This window comes from Anabas testudineus, chromosome 23 (genome assembly GCF_900324465.2).
Source record: "Anabas testudineus chromosome 23, fAnaTes1.2, whole genome shotgun sequence".
NCBI lineage: Eukaryota > Metazoa > Chordata > Actinopteri > Anabantiformes > Anabantidae > Anabas > Anabas testudineus.
The window spans coordinates 6468871-6488731 of NC_046631.1; the positions used below are offsets into that span (position 1 = coordinate 6468871).

General features: G+C 40.0%; 2 protein-coding genes across 4 annotated transcripts; one reads left to right on the top strand and one right to left on the bottom strand.

The window, feature by feature from the left end:
• Nucleotides 1–940: 940 nt before the first annotated feature.
• zcrb1 (zinc finger CCHC-type and RNA binding motif 1) lies at nucleotides 941–3107 on the bottom strand. Of its 2 annotated transcripts, none has more exons than XM_026361587.1 (8): nucleotides 2990–3107; nucleotides 2745–2838; nucleotides 2607–2635; nucleotides 2150–2261; nucleotides 1907–2014; nucleotides 1683–1792; nucleotides 1513–1594; nucleotides 941–1276 (listed from the first exon to the last, which is right to left on the bottom strand). In XM_026361587.1, the coding sequence occupies exons 2-8, from the start codon at nucleotides 2826–2828 to the stop codon at nucleotides 1130–1132; spliced, it is 672 nt and encodes a 223-aa protein (XP_026217372.1). In that variant the 5' UTR covers nucleotides 2829–2838; nucleotides 2990–3107; the 3' UTR covers nucleotides 941–1129. The 2 variants fall into 2 exon arrangements, with proteins under 2 accessions (XP_026217372.1, XP_026217373.1); XM_026361588.1 differs by having other exon boundaries at nucleotides 3006–3095.
• A 26-nt stretch (nucleotides 3108–3133) lies between these two features.
• On the top strand, nucleotides 3134–19741 carry pphln1 (periphilin 1). 2 transcript variants are annotated; one of them, XM_026361584.1, is made up of 12 exons: nucleotides 3134–3207; nucleotides 3809–3876; nucleotides 4341–4405; nucleotides 7059–7274; nucleotides 8630–8691; nucleotides 8810–8926; nucleotides 9329–9507; nucleotides 9632–9718; nucleotides 10453–10488; nucleotides 11259–11314; nucleotides 13919–14056; nucleotides 18591–19741. In XM_026361584.1, coding segments are annotated over exons 2-12 (1230 nt in total). In that variant the 5' UTR covers nucleotides 3134–3207; nucleotides 3809–3875; the 3' UTR covers nucleotides 18864–19741. The 2 variants fall into 2 exon arrangements, with proteins under 2 accessions (XP_026217369.1, XP_026217370.1); XM_026361585.1 differs by having other exon boundaries at nucleotides 9329–9501.
• Nucleotides 19742–19861: the final 120 nt, after the last annotated feature.

Sequence of the window (19861 nt, forward strand, 5' to 3'; positions counted from 1 at the left end):
AAGCTCGTATTTCTGTGTATTACGGGTGAAACGGAGCCGTATTATTTGTTTGCTGTAACGCATCGTTTTTCGCCTAAATGTCACATATAGAGGCATCACTGGGGGCTTATATTATACCCACTCTCTAGCTGATTACCCTTCATATTAAAACAGGGGGAAACGCGGACTAATGCAGTCAATTTAATCAGCATTTGATTCAAACAGCCCTTTTATATATTGGTTCACGTCAGACGAATTTATACAGAAGGCGGTGCAAAAAAGGAGAGAAACTAACATTGATAAATAAATAACACAACTGACATTCATTGTTGAATTACATTTAAAGAATGCACATGCAATTATTGCATAATTGTGTTGGCATACGTCGCATGTGAGAGATGTATCTTCAGGGTCTGTGTGTCTCCAGGACTCACAGGCGTAATTTCACTGCATCCTCGCATTTGTCTCGCAAAATGAAGAAGCGCCGATATAGTTCAGATGCCAGATGCATTAAACATCGGGGAATCCCTTCCAGTATTTGCGTGCTGACGCAAGACAGCATCAGGCACCAGGGATTCCCAAAACTTTCCATTTGGAGGAAACTAAATGAGTCTATCAGTGATGGAGTTTAATATGTACCTCAATATTTAGGACATGTACATATCTATATTTGGAAAACACTGCAAGTGGTTTAGAGTTGCTCATTTAATTATGATAATAGATTGAAAGTACAACCCAAAAGAGGTAATCCTCTTTTGTTTTGTTTTAAGTCATTTTAAAATAAATGCCTTATTATTTTAGGCTACTGGTAATTCCAAATACATAAACCTATGCTAATCTGACACCTGTCACCTTTTCTTGCTTTGTTACAACAAAATTGTTTTTAGATAAAAAAGAAAAACAACAAGATCAAGTAAATACCCGTCTTTCTGATTTTGCTGATAACACTAATCAACAATCATTTTGGTTTGTCATTAAAAAACTAAGGTTTTATTGACTGACATAACATGAACATACAACCCAGGAAAACAATATTCCCAGAAGATTACCATTGTAAAAGAAAACATATTTTAACACCTTAACACAAAACTAAATCCATATTTATCAAACAACTTGCCAGTGATGTTCAAAATCTGCATTATTATTATTATTAGTCACTGAGCTCCTCCTCGTCACTGAAGTATGTGCTCTTTTTTATCCTTGGTTTCTTAGAGTCTGAAGACGTTGACGCTCCGTCTCCTTTAGACATAAGCGCCTGCTTTCTCTGCTTCTCCTCCTCTTCTTCAATACGGGCTTGCTAGAAGACACAAACAGCAAATAGGACAACACTAAAAGTTAATATGTCTTTGTTATGTAAAAACCTTTGTGCATTAGTTATTCATATTAGCTGATGTCTCTCCTCTTTTTTGTGAGGCAGGACGTTTTGGTCACAAAATTTCCATCAACTTACCAATTCATTCCCAAAACCTTGACGCAAATGGAACAAATGTCTATTTGTTCTTTTTAAAAGTTATTTTCTACCTGCACACTTACCTGAAAAGCTATAGCTTGGCTCAGACTATCTAAGGCTGGGTCCTCTCCCTCTTCTTCACTTTCTTCGTCTTCTTCTTCATCACTATAAGGGAAAAGATACAGGTATTACAAAATGGGCTCAGCCTATGTTAGAAAATATCTCACAGTTAACTGTGGGATAAAATGCTTACACATGATCAGAGTGTTGAGCCTTTTTCTTCTTTTTCTTTTCTTTCTTCTTAGGAGGCTCCCTCTCTCCCAGCATGTTTTTAGGGCAAGCATAGCTCAAATGACCTACATCCTATGATGTTTCAAAAAAAAGAAAATCATATTTTTTTATTCAGGAAAGACCAATCAGACTATACTTGCTATTATAATTCAATATCTCACAGGAAAGGTTGTCCTATATACTGACCCCACATTCGTAACATTTAGATTTGTCTGTGTAGTTCCGTCTTCTTATAAACTCAGCTGCTCGGCCATTGTCGATTGCAATACTCGCTTTCACTGTTCTACCAAATAACTGAGAGGAGGGAAAAAAACACATCAGTAACTCTGACAAGTGAACATCCATTTTAAAACAAATAGCACGGAAGGAGACTGCAGCTTATCCTCAGTGACATACAATAGCTGTATTAAAAATGAGAAACAGACTCACCTGTTTGTTGTTTACTGCTTTTGCACAGTTATGAGCTGATTCTCTGTCCAGAAAGAGGACAAATGCCACCCCTTTACTCTGGCGAGTGTCTTTATCCTTAACTATCGTAACCCTGAAATAAGCATTGAGACTTATTAATACCTGATTTACACTTGCTCATACAGCCACGTTCTGTTTCGAAATGTGTATTTTACATCCTACACTTTAGACCCGTCTTCCCTAAATAAATATAAGTATATACAATAAAATAATTTCTGCTCAGATCACTTGGTACTCCCAAAAAGTGTTCTTAAACTCCTGATCCAAGCTCCATTTGCTGTCTTTCCTGTTTTTAATCTTTTAATTTCTGTTTCACTCAATAGGACATGTAAATCTATCACTTCCTTCTATATTTCTTTCTTTGCATAAAAATGTTGGATATTGATTCGTGCTTCACCTACGTTAGATCATTACTTACTTTACAACTTTTCCATATTTGGTGAATAGCTGTAATGAGAGAAGGTGGCCTGTTTCAGTAAAGAAGCAGAGCATAGTGGAAAAATATTCCTGAACACCAATAAAACTTCAACGTCAACAATTTGCTGGACTAAATTACCTTGTGGAGATCATTGTTCGTCAGAGAGAAAGGCAGGTTAGACACATATACAGTGCTTTTGCTCGGTGCCAAACCCCCGCTCATGCTCGACACACTATAAGATAAACGATAAAAGGATCGTTGGTGATCATTTTTAATGTGCATTTGGCGATTAGCTAGCTTTATAAATTCACCATTAATTAAATACAGCATTAGCCACTTAAAGATTATTTCTAGCAGTTTAGCACATCAAGCAGATGACTTACCCACGCTCCCCCTCACCTTGAAAATAATATCCAAAATGCGTTATAAATTGTAGTATTTGTGTATTTGTGTGTAGATATTTTTAACAAACACACACAAACGCCATGTCTGCACGTCGCGGCTTGATGACGTTCATATGCCTCGTCCAATTAAAGCCGTTGCCCCTGTAACATTAGCTACGCACCGGGAAAGGCTAAGCTAACTAAAACGGTAGAGGAAGGTGAGATTGTTTTGCTATTATGCGTGGAATAAATCACTTTCAGTGTAGGTTATTTAACAAGGATTCACCTAAATGAGCCAGTAATTCGTTGCAATTATTTATTTGACATTTCTATTGTACTAATGATACGTTTGCCTAGCCACAGATTAAATAAAATGTGTGGGTGTTTGCACTATTTATGGATGCTAACTAATTAGCAATGCTAGCTGTCTGTTCTACAGTGACCTACAGCTGTAGTTAGCCGAAAATATTGTTATGATTTTTGCAGCTTGTCGGTGTTGTAGTTGTCGTTTGCGTGCATTCAAGCTGGTGCTATGATGAATACGGTGTTGTAGTTTCAGTAGAAATTCATGTGTAGATCAGTTGACCCTGCAGAAAGTAACGTTAACAGTCGATTCAACTGCTGGATCACATCCTATGGTCAAACAGTGCTTCCTTACTTATCTTCATTTTACTTTTTAGTTTTATGGGACTGTAGTAGAACGGTTTTCCATATTTTGTATTTCTTTTAACGACTTACTCTGGATACTATTCCCTTAATCAGCTGTTTACATACTTTTGTGTGCATACTCTTAACAGTTTCTAAAAACATATTTTACAGGGTGTGTTGCGGATCTTTTTTTGTCTAAAATTATACCACGGTGTTCACAGAAGACCTTCAGTTAAAAAGTGAGTCAATGACCAATTCTTCTTTACAGTACATGCGTAACAAACCACAGAATGTTTTTACTTTCTAGATCACATCCGAAATTTAAAGATACTTACAAGGAAATGTTTCTAGTGACACAAGCAGATATTGGGACAGATTAGAACAGTGAGAGATTTAATATATTGTAAAAGCATTTATGCAAGAGAGACCTGATTTAGGTTCAAAATCATCCATGATACATTTTAATCTGCATGTCCTTTTTAAAAATGGTTTCCTATAATTAAAATTAAATAACTATAATTGTATGGTTTATATGCAGTAATACTATGTTTTGCTGAAATATTGCTGCTCAAAAAATAGATTGATAATCAAGAAAAACACTGCAGATGAATGCAGAAATTGCATTACTTGTTCTGTGGCTCCTCCTTGTACATGTACAGTGCACAAAGTACTTTCCACTTTTTACCACTTTTTATGTCTGCAGTGACATACAGGAGGGACAGGAGTATGCGAGAGATATATGACGAACGTTTTTTACCAGAGAGATCGGTGAGTGTGTGTGACTAGTATATTTAGTCTTATTTCATTTTCTGTCTTTTGACTCGGAATCAGAAGCCTTTATTGTCATTGTACAAGAATACAACTAAATTGTAGCAGCTTTGGAGTGGTTGTACTGTAAATCAAAATCTAAGTTTGTACAAGTAGTCAAATAAAAATAAAGTAAAAATAGAATAAAGGTGCAAGTAAGTAGAAAAAAGTGCAAAAACAGAACATTAATATATATATTATGTATGGAATGGAGGTAGAGCCATATTGCACATCGCCATATTGCACATCACAGTTATTATACACAGAAGTTGTCCATTAGGTGCAGAATGAGAGGTCCAGCTGTATAGTGCAGTATGTAGAGGTGTATGTATGTCAAGTCAAAGTGGGGTGTGGTTAGTGTATGTGTGTGTTCATTATGATGACTGCTTGTGGAAAGAAGCTGTTCCTGAGTCTGTTTGTCCTGGTTCTGATGGACCTGTACCTCCTGCCAGAGGGCAGCAGGTCAAACAGGGGGAAGGCAAGGTGGGTGCAGTCATTGGTGATAATAGCCACTCTGCTGAGGCAGCGTGACAGGTAAATGTCCTTCAGGGAGGGGAGAGGGCAGCTGATGATCCTCTGCGCTGTCTTTACCACCCTCTGGAGCCTCTGCTGCTCTGCTTCAGTGCAGTGGGAAAACCACACTGTGATGCAATAGGACAGGATGCTCTTGATGGTTAAGCGGTAGAAGGTTACCAGCAGCTTCTGACCTACATTGTTCTTCCTGAGCCCTCTCAGGAAGTACAGGCGCTGCTGTGCCTTCTTGATGAATGGTGATGATGGTGATGGAGTTGTTGATGGACCAAGTAAGATCAGCCAACGTGGTGGTGCCCAGGAGGGTGAAGCTCTCTTCACGCAGTCACCGTTGATGTAGAGTGGAGGTGGGTCTGCTCTGTGCTTCCTGAAGTCCAGTATGATCTCCTCAGTTTTAGTGGTGTTAAGCATAAGGTTGTTAGCCTGATAGTAGGCAGACTCATCAGCCCCACCACGGTAGTGTCTTCCGCAAACTTCACTATGGTGTTGCTGGTGTGGGCTGGTCTGCAGTCTGCGGTGTAGAGGGTGTAGAGCAGTGGACTTGGCACACATCCCTGTGGGCAGCCTGTACTCAGCGTCCAGGTGGAGGAGAGGTGGGGTCCTAGCTTAACTGTCTGTGGTCTGTTTGTGAGAAAGTTCTTGATCCAGGAACAGATGAGTGGGAGGAGTCCTAGGTCGGACAGTTTGCTGACCAGGATGTCAGGAATGATTGTATTAAAGGCTGTAGTCTACAGAGAGCACCCTAGCGTAGGTGTCTTGTATGGGAATAATGGTGGATGACTTCAGACAGGCAGGGATGGAAGCCTGTGCCAGAGATAGGTTGAAAATTTTTGTGAAGACCTGGGAGAGCTGGTTGGCACAGGCCCTTAGTACCTTCCCAGGAACACCGTTGGGCTCAACCGCTTTCCTAGGGTTCACTCTGCTGAACATAGTAGTCTCGAAGCGCGAGAAGAACGTGTTCAGCTCTTCCACCGGTGCGGCACTGGAGTGTGCAGCTGTGCTGGTCTGTCCCCTAAAGTTGGTCAGCTGTTGTAGTCCCTGCCACACCTGCCGAGGGTTGTTGTTGGAGAGGTGGTCTTCTATTTTCCTCCTGTAATCCAACTTGGCCTTTCTGATTCCTCTCCTCAGGTCAGCTTTAGCAGCACTGTACAGTTCTTTGTCACCTGACCTGAAGGCAGTGTTAAGGCCTTTTAGGAGTAGCCTGACCTCACTGGTCATGCAGGGTTTTTGGTTGGGAAAGACCCGGATGCGTTTCACTACAGTGACAGTCCCCATCACATCCTCTGTGAATGCTTTCAGATCCTGGTGTTCAAAAATACTCCAGTCACTGTGTGCAAAGCAGTCCTGGAGCTGGAAAAGTGCATCCTCAAGCCAAGTGGTGATGGTCTAAGTGAGGTTGTGCTCCTTTTCTGTGTGTAAGCAGGGGTTAGGAGCAGAGAGAGGTGGTCTGACTGGCCTAGATATGGAAGCTGAGTGGCTCTGTATGGATGTTTAATGTTTACGTAAACATGGTCTAATATGTTGGTCGGACACTTACCATGTTGGTAAAAGTTAGGCAGGACAGACTTCAGGTTTGCCTGATTTAAAGCCGCCAGCAATTATGTGGACACCGTCAGGGTGAATCTTCTGTAGTTAGTGTATTGTGAAAGGGACTCTAAGTCCGGTGAACAATGTTTGTGAATGATTAGGCTGTCTTTGGACCAGTCATTATGCACATACATGCACAAACCACCCCCTCTGCTCTTACCCGAGCCTTCTTTGTTCCGGTTGCATACACATAGATGTTTTATCTTGCGGGCAGTTGCAGCGAGAGTACTATTTTGAAGACAAGTTCTGTTGTTAAAATAATCTGAATAGTGGAGTGAGGGAGATAACTACATAGCTTTTCTAAACCATCTCCAAAAGTCTTTTGGACATTAATTTTTTTTTTTTTTTTTTTTTTTTTTTGTTGAATCACTCATTTTAGGAAACACACTTATATTTAAGCAAAACTTAACACAAAACAAAATTAAGCCATCAAAATTATTTAAAAACCAAGCTTACTTGGAAAATGTAATTTCATAAAATGTACCTACTCTTGTAGGGTCCTTACCCCAGAGCAGGTGGCGCTGTGGAGAGGAGGGGGCCCTTTGGTAGGCCAGAAGATGACTACGGGCGTGGTGGGTATGAATATGAAGGAGGTCCCCGCTTTTTCCCAAATGGAGGTGGCCCGCGAGGCTACCATGAAGATCAGAGGGGCTACCACGGGGACAACCTTCATTTCCCTGCTGAACGTAGAGCTGTTCCACCCTCGAGGAGGGTGAGAGCCATATTTCACACATTACTTCACACAACATGTGTTGTATGAATATGAACAAACCAGAAGTTCCAAAGACGGACTCAAGTGTAAAGACAGTCTAAAATGAAAATGTAGCCATTCAATAACCTAAGTCAGAATAAGATTCTGAAAAATTACAGCATGCATATGTGGTTTATTTATAGACTGACTGAATGTATCATATGCACAAAGGGTACCAAACTCTTTTATATAGTAAGAAATATATGAAAACTTAGGATGAACCTGTCACTATACAGTTAAACCTATAGAGACACATTGCGGTTTCATATAATTTAAGTATTGAAACGGATGCAAACAATATGCTCCAGAGGGCGCTATTGCTCAAGTTATTTCACTCTATGTGCTTTACTGTCACCATTAAAACTACACTGCTCATCTAAAAAAATGTCACCACCTTGGCAATTTTAACTGAGCAAATAGTCAAGAGCCTCCCATTGGATAATTACTGCATGGATGATTATTTTTCAGCTGGCAACAAGTTATTTAAACCTAATTGATGCAGTGAGTAGCTTCTCATTTCAGAAGACACATCCTGTAGTTGTGGAAAAGATGTTAATCTTTTTCAGAAGGGTCAAGTTATTGGCATGCATCAAGCAAAGAAAACATTTAAAGATTGCTGAAACTACTGAAACTGGGTGTGCCCAAAGAATGAGGTCAGCTGACTGACCTGAATATACTGAATGACCATTTTATTCCGTCAATTTTTTTTTTTTTTTTCTTCCATTCCCCGATGGCACAGGCATATTCCAAGATGACAATGCCAAGATTCAAAGAGTGATTCAGGGAGCATGACACATCATTTTCACATATGGATTGGCCACTACAGAGTCTAGACCTTAACCCCGTTGAGAATCTTTGGGATGTGCAGCAGTTAGACTCTTTCATCATGAATACAAGCTATTGACAAAAAATGAATGCAACTCTGGACGGGAATAAATGTTGTGGCATTGCAGAAGCTCATCTAAATGATGCCACTGTGAATGTGTGCCATAATCTAATCTTGGGACAGGCAGTGTAGAATGCATTGTGATAACAAGTGCTGTAATTTTAACTTTCTCTTTCAATATAATTATTTGTTCTTGTTTTTGTTGTTTGTTTTTTTTGGTTGGTTTTTTGTTCTTCTTTTATTCATAGTTGTCTACAGCTCATAGGTTATCGTAGTGACCTTTTTTCCTCAATACTAACCACATTATGAAATCCATGCAACCATGTTTGCTTCATACATGTATGAAGAAGGAATTTAGACACTAAATCTAGCAGGAAAATCTGGCATTCAGTTTATCTTTTACTGAATTTTATTTTTACATTTGTGGCAGGAGGACTACTCATACAGAGTGCCCAGAGAAGACCCACACACAGCTCGGCCTTTGGAGTTTGGGTAAACAGCCAGTTTGAGTTTTTTGTGGGTTAGGGTTAGGTGCACGGAGACAGCATGTGAGGAACGAATCATGTATCAAACGTTTTTGATCAGTCAACCATTTTTTTTATCTCCCAAGCGCCCGTGCACCACCTCCTCATAGTGTGCGAAGCCAGGGGATGTACCCAACGCCCAGATCCCTCCCAGAGAGCGGGGAAGACACACTAGTTCAAGCAATCCTCAACCTGGATAGAGGGTACAAGTGAACACATACTTACTTATGTCAGTTGTAACACATGTATGTATTTTATTCATGTCCGTTAAACACGGGAAGTGTGTAACTGGTGAAAGCGCCATTTTTCGGTTCTCTTGCATTCAAAGTCTTGTGTGGAGGATTCTTGTGTGGTTGCTTCTACAACACAAGGTTTCACAGTTGGTGCGGTGCAGTGACCTTCAAAATGCTAGATGGCAGCATTGTTCTATGTCACCATAGAAAAATGGAACAAAGGGGGTCTAGTGTTTACGTTCTCTTAAACATTAATTAAGGACTAGAGATAACTTAGCCGAGACAGATGAGCTAATTTGTCATTCTGCAACACTTTGGCTGTTTAGGTCATTTATATTATGACAAACATGCCTGTTCTGCCTGTTTTTCCAGGGAAGACAGAGACCACTACAGAAGAAAGGCAGCCCCTTTCCCTCCCCTCAGAGAGCGCTCTCCGATTCGCCGTGATGTGGCTCGGTCCCCCCACAGTCGCTCCGGCTCCAGCGTCAGCAGCAGGGGCTACTCTCCAGATAGAGCCAAGAGCCTGCCATTTCCCTCACAGCAAGGCAAGAGTATGTGGGACCTTAGCTCAACATAACTGCATCAAAAATGTGTGTTTGTTGTTTATTTTCCCGCATCTGTTTTATCATTTCACTTCCTGTCCATGACTGATAATGTGGCTGATTGGCTTTTCAGGTGTGGATGGTAATGAAGGACACACAGGTGTTCCAGAGCACCTTTGGGGGGCGCTCTTTCCTCAACAAAGTGGACATGAAACTTTGGGTCTGTACATGAAGCCACCTGAACAAACTTGGACTTGAATGACGACAAGCGGATCTCTTGTTCCTCACACATCTGTTTGCATCCTTGTCATGTCAGAAAAATGTTGCCGCTAAATTTCTGTAATGCACTTATTTAATATAAAGTAATTATACTTTCTTTAGAAAAGATACATTAGCACTTTTCTTTGTCTGGAGCAATAAGTGAAGATTTATTGTTGCTGAATTATTGTTTTAATTCAGATGATTCAGTCTACATGGCATCACAAGGCAGCTATGGAAATATTATTTTGATAGGGATAATGTGTAGGAAAGGTGGATTTTACAGATCATTACTTATTTTAAGTTGCTAATTAGCAATTTTAATGCAGGTGACATTTATTCTATTGATCTTACTGACACTAGATATGTTCTGTATGAGTCTTAAAAGAAATCCATACAATACATAGTGCTAATGTATCTTTCTTTTGACTGAACATTTCTTTTAGGCTTTATAGCTTTGAACCTTTTGAGTATACTTGGTTAATGTAGTGCTTCTTCCTCATGAAGTGAACTTAGTGGGTGTAACAACTACAACGTTTGAAATGCATGATGGTAACCACCTTGAAAACAAAACATCACATTAATCATTTAAGTGAATCATCGGGGTAGTTAGTGTCTTTGCTAATGTTCTCTTAGATATGAAAGCCTAGTTATCTTGTACCTGCCCAGTGACGTTAGGGTTCTGTCTTCCTACAGGGTATGAAGAGGCTTATTCTCAAAACAAGGTGACTGGTAAGTACAGCTCCAAATAGTTGTTGTAGATGAAAAGTTACACCAAGGGCAGTCTGGAAGTGGTTTTCTAACTGTAACTGTCTACCTAGCTGACATAATAGACATTAGACATGCATTTTCTTTCATTAGAACTCAATGAAGGTAAGATGAGATGACACGCAGAGGATTTGTTTCGGAAATATACAAAGGTTATAATAGTTAACCCATTCCCAGTCTGGGTAACCTGAGAGAGACGGAGCGTTTCTGATGCTTCCAGCAGCCAGTCTTCCTCCACACTGCGTCTGCTACTTTGTCAGGCCTCATAAAGGTGCCACCAAGTTATATATGGTGAAAGAGGGAAAGGGTGTAGGATGTCTGATGGATATTCCTGAAGCTCCCACTCTGGGGTGTTTTTGTTTGAGTTTTTATCTGTTGGTAGGACCCAACTGCAAACATTGGTTTGTTTTTTCCATTGAAGAAAAAGGACAAATGGGAAAATGAGTGGCTGGAGAAGGAGGTCTTGGCCATAGTGAATGTGGTACAATGAATCCACCCACCGGACTTTAGTACACCGTACTGAACCATCTGTTTCTTGGTTGTTCCAGATGTTACCTGTCAGGAACACCTTTCCAGAGCATTGCATACTCACCCATTTTCCACACATACCAGTTGTCATTTTCTTTACTACTTGAATTCCAGCTTTTTCATTTATTATGTGTATTTTTTTTTAAATCCCTCCACACCCACAGTCATTTCTCACCATATCTATTCTTTTTATCGGATTTCTTTAGAGAAAATTCCGGGCCTGTCAAGAGAGGGCTCTCCACACAGTGCAACCTCAAACAAGGTGAGCTCAGACAAAAGTGTAAATGATCCTTTAATATAACTAACTTGTACTTATGATTGCAGTATAGTAGTGCTTCAGTTTCACTTGTAAGTCTACGCAATCAGACAAGAACAGCTTCTCTGCATAAGTGAAAGCTTTTTAGACTTTAAAATAATAAACGCAGCTATTCACTCCTATATGTACTGTATAAGTGTTTACCTACTTATTCTGTACCGTGGACTTAGCCTTTGTCACTATACGTCAGGATACATCTGGAACTTCTTAAATTAAGTGTTTAGTCCCATTGAAGTATGTTAATAGGTTTTAAAATGGTATTCATGCAGAGCATAAAAGCCATCAGGCCTGTGCTTTGTTTAACTGTGGTGTAAGCAGACCTCAATCACAAGAACTTGTAATGGTGTAAGGAAAAGGGCTCAAGTGCTGCTGAAAGTATGAGCTGCTCTTATTTTAAAAAGAATGCTTCTATTGTTTTGACCAAGTAATGAAAGTAGATATCGCCTGCATTTTTTGCAAATAACTTCTTGTTTTGCTGATATCATTCGTCCCCAACTACTCAGAGAAGTGTAAATAAAGTCAGATGCAATTAGGCACAATGTGTCTGGCTGTGGCCACCCAGAAGGGAGGAGGCTAACTCAGTAGCCCAAGTTATATCTTTATCACAGAATCTAAGCCAGGAGAAGTCCCTGTGGAACTCATTGGGATGTGTTTAGACCGTTTACAATGAACAATCATTTCCTTTATTCTGTTAAAAAGATTCCCACTTTAATGATGTGAAAACTTTCATGCCTTCTGACGTCTCCAAAAGATTGTTAAATCTGACTTTTCATGCTTACTGCACACTGACGGAGAGCTGGAACTATGTGAAACCAGAGTGCTGTTTGAATTAGGCAAATACTAAATTAACTGTATATTTCTCCCTGGCTGTTCAATGCATTGAGTAGACTAGAAAAAACATTTAGTCATTGACACAGGACAAAGATAAAGCTGTTAGATAGACCTTTAAATGTAATTTGAAGTTACAGTTTGTTTCAGTGGATCTTGCTTTTAATTGGCATAGTGGGCACTTGTATATCTTTGTAAACCCATACACGTGCTTCACATCAGAGATTACACGATACAGCATGGAAACCTAGTCCATTCCTCTCCTTCTAATGTGCATTTCTTGTTAGATCCACCCTCCACCACCTAATCAACTGCTGTGATGAAGTTGCACCAAGTGCTTCAGCCTCTTCTGCTGCTGTGTTTGATCAGGCCTGTTGTGCATTGTTGCTCTCTGTTCTGGGGGCACAAACCTATAACCATGGCCAAGATGAAAGGGCTGTGCCGTGCCCCCAGTAAAGCTTGCAGTAATGGCCCTGGCCACTGCCTGCTGTGCACATTCAACAAACATCCACACAGGCTTTCTGGAGCCACCCCAGACAGTAGGGACTAAAGAGGGGGACCAAAAGAGCAGCTCCAGCTGTGAACCAGGGTGGCCTAGTGGGTGGAGAGCATGTCCTAAAACCGAAAAGGTCACCAGAAGGTTTTAGCACTGCACAGAGAAACACATTTCTGTCAGTTATAATATAACATTTTACTAAAGTTTTTTAGTAATAAGTGTTTTTGTTTTTTTACAGTCTGTTTTAACATGTGACATAACCCAAAGTTGTAAAATATGTATAGAACATAGGTGGGTTTGTGCCCAGTGAGTTGAAGTGAAAGACACGGACAGGATATTTTTTCACTGTGGCTGAAGACTGACAAACACAACAATACATACACAAGCGTACACGCTGGACTTCTCCCAAGCATTGCTTCAGGGAGGGAACTGGAGGGAGGAATAATTGGATGATGCTTTTATGAGTTGTGCTCTTTATTTCTGACCACGCTGAGCTCTGTCATGTAGCATCTCCTGTAATTTCTTTCCTCCATTGTCTTGGAGATTTAATATGACTGATTCCGTGACCTGTTTCCCTTAATGTATGAGTGGACTTTAGTCATGGCTGGGCGGTTCTGCTCCCTGGCCTTCAACCATCTAATAGTGTCAGGAAATGAAAAGAAATTGAGCAGTGAGCCAAGGTGGCCTCATTTCTCCGCTTTGCTCTTTATTTTGGCTTTCACAGTAATAGTTATGGGTACTAGAGTTCCCAGACTACTCATAAAGTGGCTCATCATGGCTCGTCTGTCTTGATTTCTTTTTCTCTTAAGATATAATAACTGAATGCTAGTGTATACAATTTACAATATAAAATAAGTCAGATTTTAGTTCAAGTAATGAGAATAGTACACAGCATCAAACTAGATTAGTGATTTGGTTCATATGCCATGATACATGGCTTCTATTTCCTGTCTTTGCATCCTTCTATTCTATTTCTTTTTTTCCTCCAATCTATTGTTTTCCCCTCTGGAAGATTTAGTGGAGCATGATCACAGACTGAGCAAATTTCCTGTTATTTATGTTTCTGAATGTTTTGGATCAGGGTCCCTTTCTCTGTCACTGTGATCTTTCTGGCTACGCTGTGCCCTGTCCTCTGTGCCAGACCGTCAGACAGACGAAATCAATGAAATCAATGAATCCGCGTTTGAAAACATGGCTAATTTCATCCTGCTGCTTATCCTGTTTAGGAGGAGAACCATCCTCCCGAAGGAGAAAAAGATGAGCCACTGTTCACTCCTGTTTTGGAGGAGAGTCAAAAGTCTACAGAAAGCTTCCAAGAACGACGAGCCTTGGCCATCGCAGCCAAAGCCCAGGAGATAGAGAAGGTACTTCTTGATCTTTCTGATATTGGACCTTCTAAATGTAGAAAATGAATCGGCAAGTGATTGTTTTGTGTTAATACAGCACATCAGCTATTGAAAGCTGTGAGATTCATGTTGCATTACAGCTTCATACTCTTGGCTACTCCCGAAATGTATTGAAGGTACTTCACACATATTTCTCATATGAATAGGTGTCATCTCCCAGCCAGCATCATTTTTCAGATTTTATTTTGTATATAATAAAATTAAAAATTAAAAGAATACCTGGATAGATACAGTATCTAGAATTGATTATTGTGTAGCATAAGGGAAAATATATGTAATATAGAAGCATGTTTAAGTTACAATTTGTAATGAAAGGATAGTAAGACTTTTCTGCCAAATGACTAAATGTAAATGTTCTATAAATGTCAGCTCCACGCATGCATGGCACACACTTTACTCTTGGCATATGGTTCCGTGTGTATGGTGGCCTTGGGTTTTCTGACTTACTCATGGGTTATTTTACTGGAACGGCCACATATTACATTTCTAACACGCAGGAAATTAACTTTTCTGTCCACCATTCACACTGGTGGGTACATGCTAAAGTTCACCAGCCACTTTTACTGTTACCAGCCAGATAGTAGCTTGAACACAGTATTCAGATGATGGTAAATCAGACAACCAGATATGTAACAAATGTTTTCCTGGTGGCTCTTGTTAATCTTCCAGCCTGACTCTGTCTTCAAGCAAGAAGTGGTCATTATGTGAAACACCAGTTTAATATCCCACCATGTTTTATTCATCTTTACAAATGTGTGTGCACACACACATTTAGTCCTGCACTTGGGGATCTGGAAACACTAGGAGAATGTGCATGGTACAGGAATGTAAATGAAAGCAGCTTAGACACTGTTGGTTCGTGCATACAATAAATTGTGAGGTCGACCACAACTGAGCTAAAACCACCCCAGGCTTGAGGTTCTACCTCTGCTCAGTTATCTAATGAAAGCTCTTCCTGCACCAGTGAGCACAACCGCTGCTTTACTGGGACCATTAAACCTGAGCCAGCTCTGCCCTGCAGCACACATTGCTCTCTCACATAAAGCTGCATCATAGAGCCTATAGGCTGTTGCTGACGCTGCACTTTCTGGCCTGTTTTATAGCCTTTTATAGTCTTATATCTGCCCCACCTGTGACTCTGCTTGTTCTTGTAAACTATAACATTTGAGCTCTATTGTGAGTTTCATAGCTTTATGTATTAGGAGAACCATGTCGGAATTAATCTTTAAGTATCTTTAACGTGGCCTTATGAGTTGTATCAGAGCTCACAGTTCCTTGCTATTATGTTCAAGGTCTGGGATGATTTTATCCTCATCTTGACCCTTTCTTTTTGGCGTTTTGTGGCTCATCATCGCTTTGTCTTCCAGAAAAAGGTTGTATGGTTGAGTGTGAGTAAATCTGGTCAGGTTAGAGAAAGAAATCTTTGCCCAAAGTGTATTCTCTGTATGGGTCCAATGGAAAAACCTTCTAGATCTCTGAACGCAAAACCTGAGAAAATTGCCTTCATGTGATATTCGGCTACTTGCCAAGGTGGCTCACAAAAAAAAAAAAAAAAGACCTGGCTGGTAATAACTTCCCACAATGCCCAGAACACACAGCTAAACACTCATAAGACAGACTTTCCTTTTCAGTCTGAAATAAAGCCACTTTTTCCCAGGCTCTGCCAAGTCGCGGCACTGTTTCTGTTGCAGTAGGCACTCATGCTTTGCCGCTTGTCAAGTGTCAGCCAGATGTTTTGGTTTCTGCACCCAATCTGGTCTAGCCATCTCTTCGATACACACAGGCACAAACAAGCCAAGTGCAGTAGCTCCTTCAAAATCCCGCTGTCTCTGAAATTGTCACATACATCACAAGCTGAACCTTCCATCACTGGCCAGACGTGGAGCTGGGCAGTGTTATACCGTGCCACAGTATGCGTGTGTTTGTGTAGCTAAGTGAAGCTGGTCTGCAGAAATTCAACCTGAATGAGTTCTTATTGTCAAAGTTGACTTTGGCTGCAGTACAAAATCACTGGTTATAGTTAGTGACAAGGCATGAGAGGGTATTATGGTTTACTCCTCATAGCCCAGGCTGAGATATAAAGGAAGTCTTATTTCAGTTGTTGAGGTATCTAAATATATTTGTCTGCAAGGGAGAAAAATAGACAGTTCCAGCCTCGCTGAAGTCTTTGTTTTATGTACCCAAAAGGCAGAATTAGACTCTCACAGTCACACGCTCATTCTTTCTGACCACTATCGGCATGCTTGTTTCAAAGCCTTAATGCTGTCTGTCTTAAGAAACGGACAGCTCTCAGTTGACGCCACCCATAGTCAAGAACTGGTCCTTTCCTTCCTGATTGGATAACAAGGGAGGGGTTTCAGGAAGTGCACTTGAATTCAGGATGTACATTTTCAGCACATTGTTGTCTAGGAACACATATGCCTGTATGTATAAATGTCATTGTCGGTACATTTGATTTGATACTTCCTAAGAAAAGATAGATGAATTCACAGCTGGCAGTTATGAGCTGTTGAATGGGACCCGTAGGACATTCATAAAAGATGAAAGGACAATGGATTGTTATTAAATTCGACAGAGTTGAGAGATTTGCTGTGACAGCCTAGCTGTTGTAATATATTTCGCTTAATCATTGAATTTGTTTTTTTTACCTGAGGAATGTAAAACTCCCAGACGATAGTTTTGCGTCAGTGCTTTCTTCTGTGTGTGTGTTATGGTCACTACAGATTTCCTCAATGTCACGCAAGGACTAGGCAATTAAGAACTGATTGAATGAAGAATGCTGGTCTCAGTACTACATTAGAAATCATCTTCAGTAGTGCCTTATGGTTGGTAATATGAGGAGGCTGTGGCTCTGACTACAATTTCATGTTTTATGCTGTGGGCCATTTTTGCCAAACACATTAATAAACATTCATTCATTTCTTTTCCACTGTAAAATTTCCAAACCTGCTTTTCTGTCACAAACAACCATTCTTAATTTCTGTTCAGCTTATTATTTGTAGATACAATATATAGCACTTATACACAACATAACACTTCTATTATAGCACATTATTGAAAGCTGCCATCTGTTAGATTAAGTACATTAACTCTGCTCAACAGCAGATCTTTAATTGTGATCTCTCCTCTGCTCCAGCCATGCTTCCTGTTCTAGGAGCATAGTGAAAAGCTATAAATAAGTCGGTGACATAGAACGCCCTGCAGCATAGAAGCCACTGTTGGTATCCTGTGGATGACTGAAACTCACCCTTGCCTGGCCTAATTTTACACACCCAGGCTCATGGCCCCAACCCTTGTCACTGGAGGTGCCCTTGTGACCGCCTGCGGCACCTGTACTTGCTGCTCAACATAATGAGCAGCAGTATCGGTCAGTTAACTCACTTCCACTCAGTCAGTGAATAGAGTTGATGAAAACATGGGAAAAAATTTGGTTTGAAACAGTGGAGAGACAGATGGAGTACAGAGCAGCAGGATCTTTTTGGTGTCACAATTTCGGCCACTTGTGTTCATACCTGTTTGTACGTGTAAAACCCATGAAAGGCTTGTAGAATAACAATTGTTTAAGTGATTAGTTAAGCTATAAATTCAATGCAGGATGTTTTCAGTTTTTCCTTAAAATTTCAACTCATTAAACCTGAAGGTTTATAATAATAATGTCCTACTTATTTTTTGTTTCTTTTGTCATCACTCAGCGTTTGCTTTTCTTTCTTATAATCTCCACCAATCCCTTGACTTTATTAATACAATTACTTTGCTTTTAATGCCATCAAGGAAAGTGAGTATTCAGCAGGGGTTTAGAATGCAGGATTTGTTTCAGTTTCTTGTGTGCAGGAATCTTTCCACAGATCATAGTTTTGACTTCTTTCACAATATAGAAACCGACAAAACAAATATTACCTGCATTAGTTGAGATGATTGACAGTTTCCCCTGTATCCAAAAAGCAATTCTCCTGGAAGCATTCAAACTAACCTCTGCTGCTATATTTTCCAAATCAAACCGCTTTGTGTGGAAGCTGCAGTTTCCCTCCATTTTTTTTTATGAGAAATTTGAGGCTCAGTGTGAAATGGCAGCTCCCTAACAAGATTGCAACACCTCTTTCTCTTTGTCCTTTTAACACGTTATAGGCTTTAAGCTACCACTAAAGTGGGGTTTTATTGCTTCAAGGGCCTACCCTGTCTATATAAAGTGCCTTTATTAAAGTTGAGGGAAGAAGTGTTTATCTTTTGACTCCACATGATGTGTGGTAACACTTCACTGTGATGTTCAACGATACTGAGTCTTTACACCTAGGCGACAGGTAGAGCAGGAAGGAAGCGACTTGTGTTTGCAGTTAAAACCTTTTCTCTCTTCAGTCTTAAGCCTGTGCCTGTTGACACTTTTCAGACCTAAATCTACATATAAATAGGTGGATATATGTTTCTGAGAGTGATTTAAAATTTACGTTTTCACACCGTTGTGCTTGTTAAGACTCATATTCCTGTCTACATCCAGGTGTACCGTCAGGACTGCGAAACATTCGGCATGGTGGTGAAGATGCTGATTGCCAAAGACCCAAACCTGGAGAAGCAGTTGCAGGTTCCCCTCAGAGAAAACCTTGGGGAAATCCGCGAGCGTTGCTTAGAGGACCTCAAACACTTCATCAACGAGCTGGACCAGGTGGTTCGGCAGCCTGAACCCTCCATCTGTGACTCAACCACCCCCTCTACGTCCCTGGCAACTCATAAACTTTCAAAAACAGGAGTGAATCACAGCTCGTCTTACTGACCTGTTGGCCTGATGTGTTTCATTAATGTGACAATGAGTATGATTGGATTGCTGAACTTGACGAATCTCTTGAAGACATAATTTGCTGGACTGAAAGTTTTCGACAGCACAGCAACCTAAAGGAGCTCACCATGGAGAAGCTGCAGGAGTGCACTGTATGGTGGGGGGTGAACAGTGTTAGTAACAGATAATTTTACCTTGTCTGTTGAAAGTTGTTTATAAAATATTTTTTTGAAAGTTGTTTTCTGTCAAATGGCAAATGCTACGTTTTCTGTATTTAAAACCTACATCACATCGAAAATTGTTAACATAGGTTCGTTATTTAACCTTTTTTGATTTAAAATATGGAGAATGGATATGTCAGTGAGTCCTTCAGCATGATCACAAAAAGCCAGATAAGGCAATGTTTTTTTGTATTTTCAGATATGTAAATGTTTATTTTGTAGCAGTTATAAATATGACTTGGTGCTGCTAAATTTATAACAGTTCAACATTGCTGTATAAATTTATACTATCAAAAGTGTCTTTTTCATTGTGTTCTCATTTTGCTTTTCAAACTTTATATCATATGTCATAACAACCTGTTCGAACTTTGGTTATTTGGAGACATTGAGACACAGCTTTACAAAAAGTAATATCTCTGAAGGTTGTAGTAAATATGATTTCTATAAAGCTTGTTTATTGTGATCTATTAACATGAGTTACAGTACCGCATCTGCCTCATAGACCTCAGTTTAAGGATCAGTTTACTGAAACTGAATTGAACGTGAACATGTTTATTTTAGTGTCTTATTGGTCTACCTCAGTCATGAGGTCAGTGTGCCTTCATTTAAAATTCACATGCAGGAGTATGAGTTACAGCTTCCAGAGTTTCAGGTATTAAAAAGAAAAATGTAAATGAAAGTAAGCCTTTGTTGCATCTCACTAAAAATAACACGAGACCCTGAGGCTTACAGAATATGGAATAAGAACATGAAAAAATACCAAAGCTTTAACAA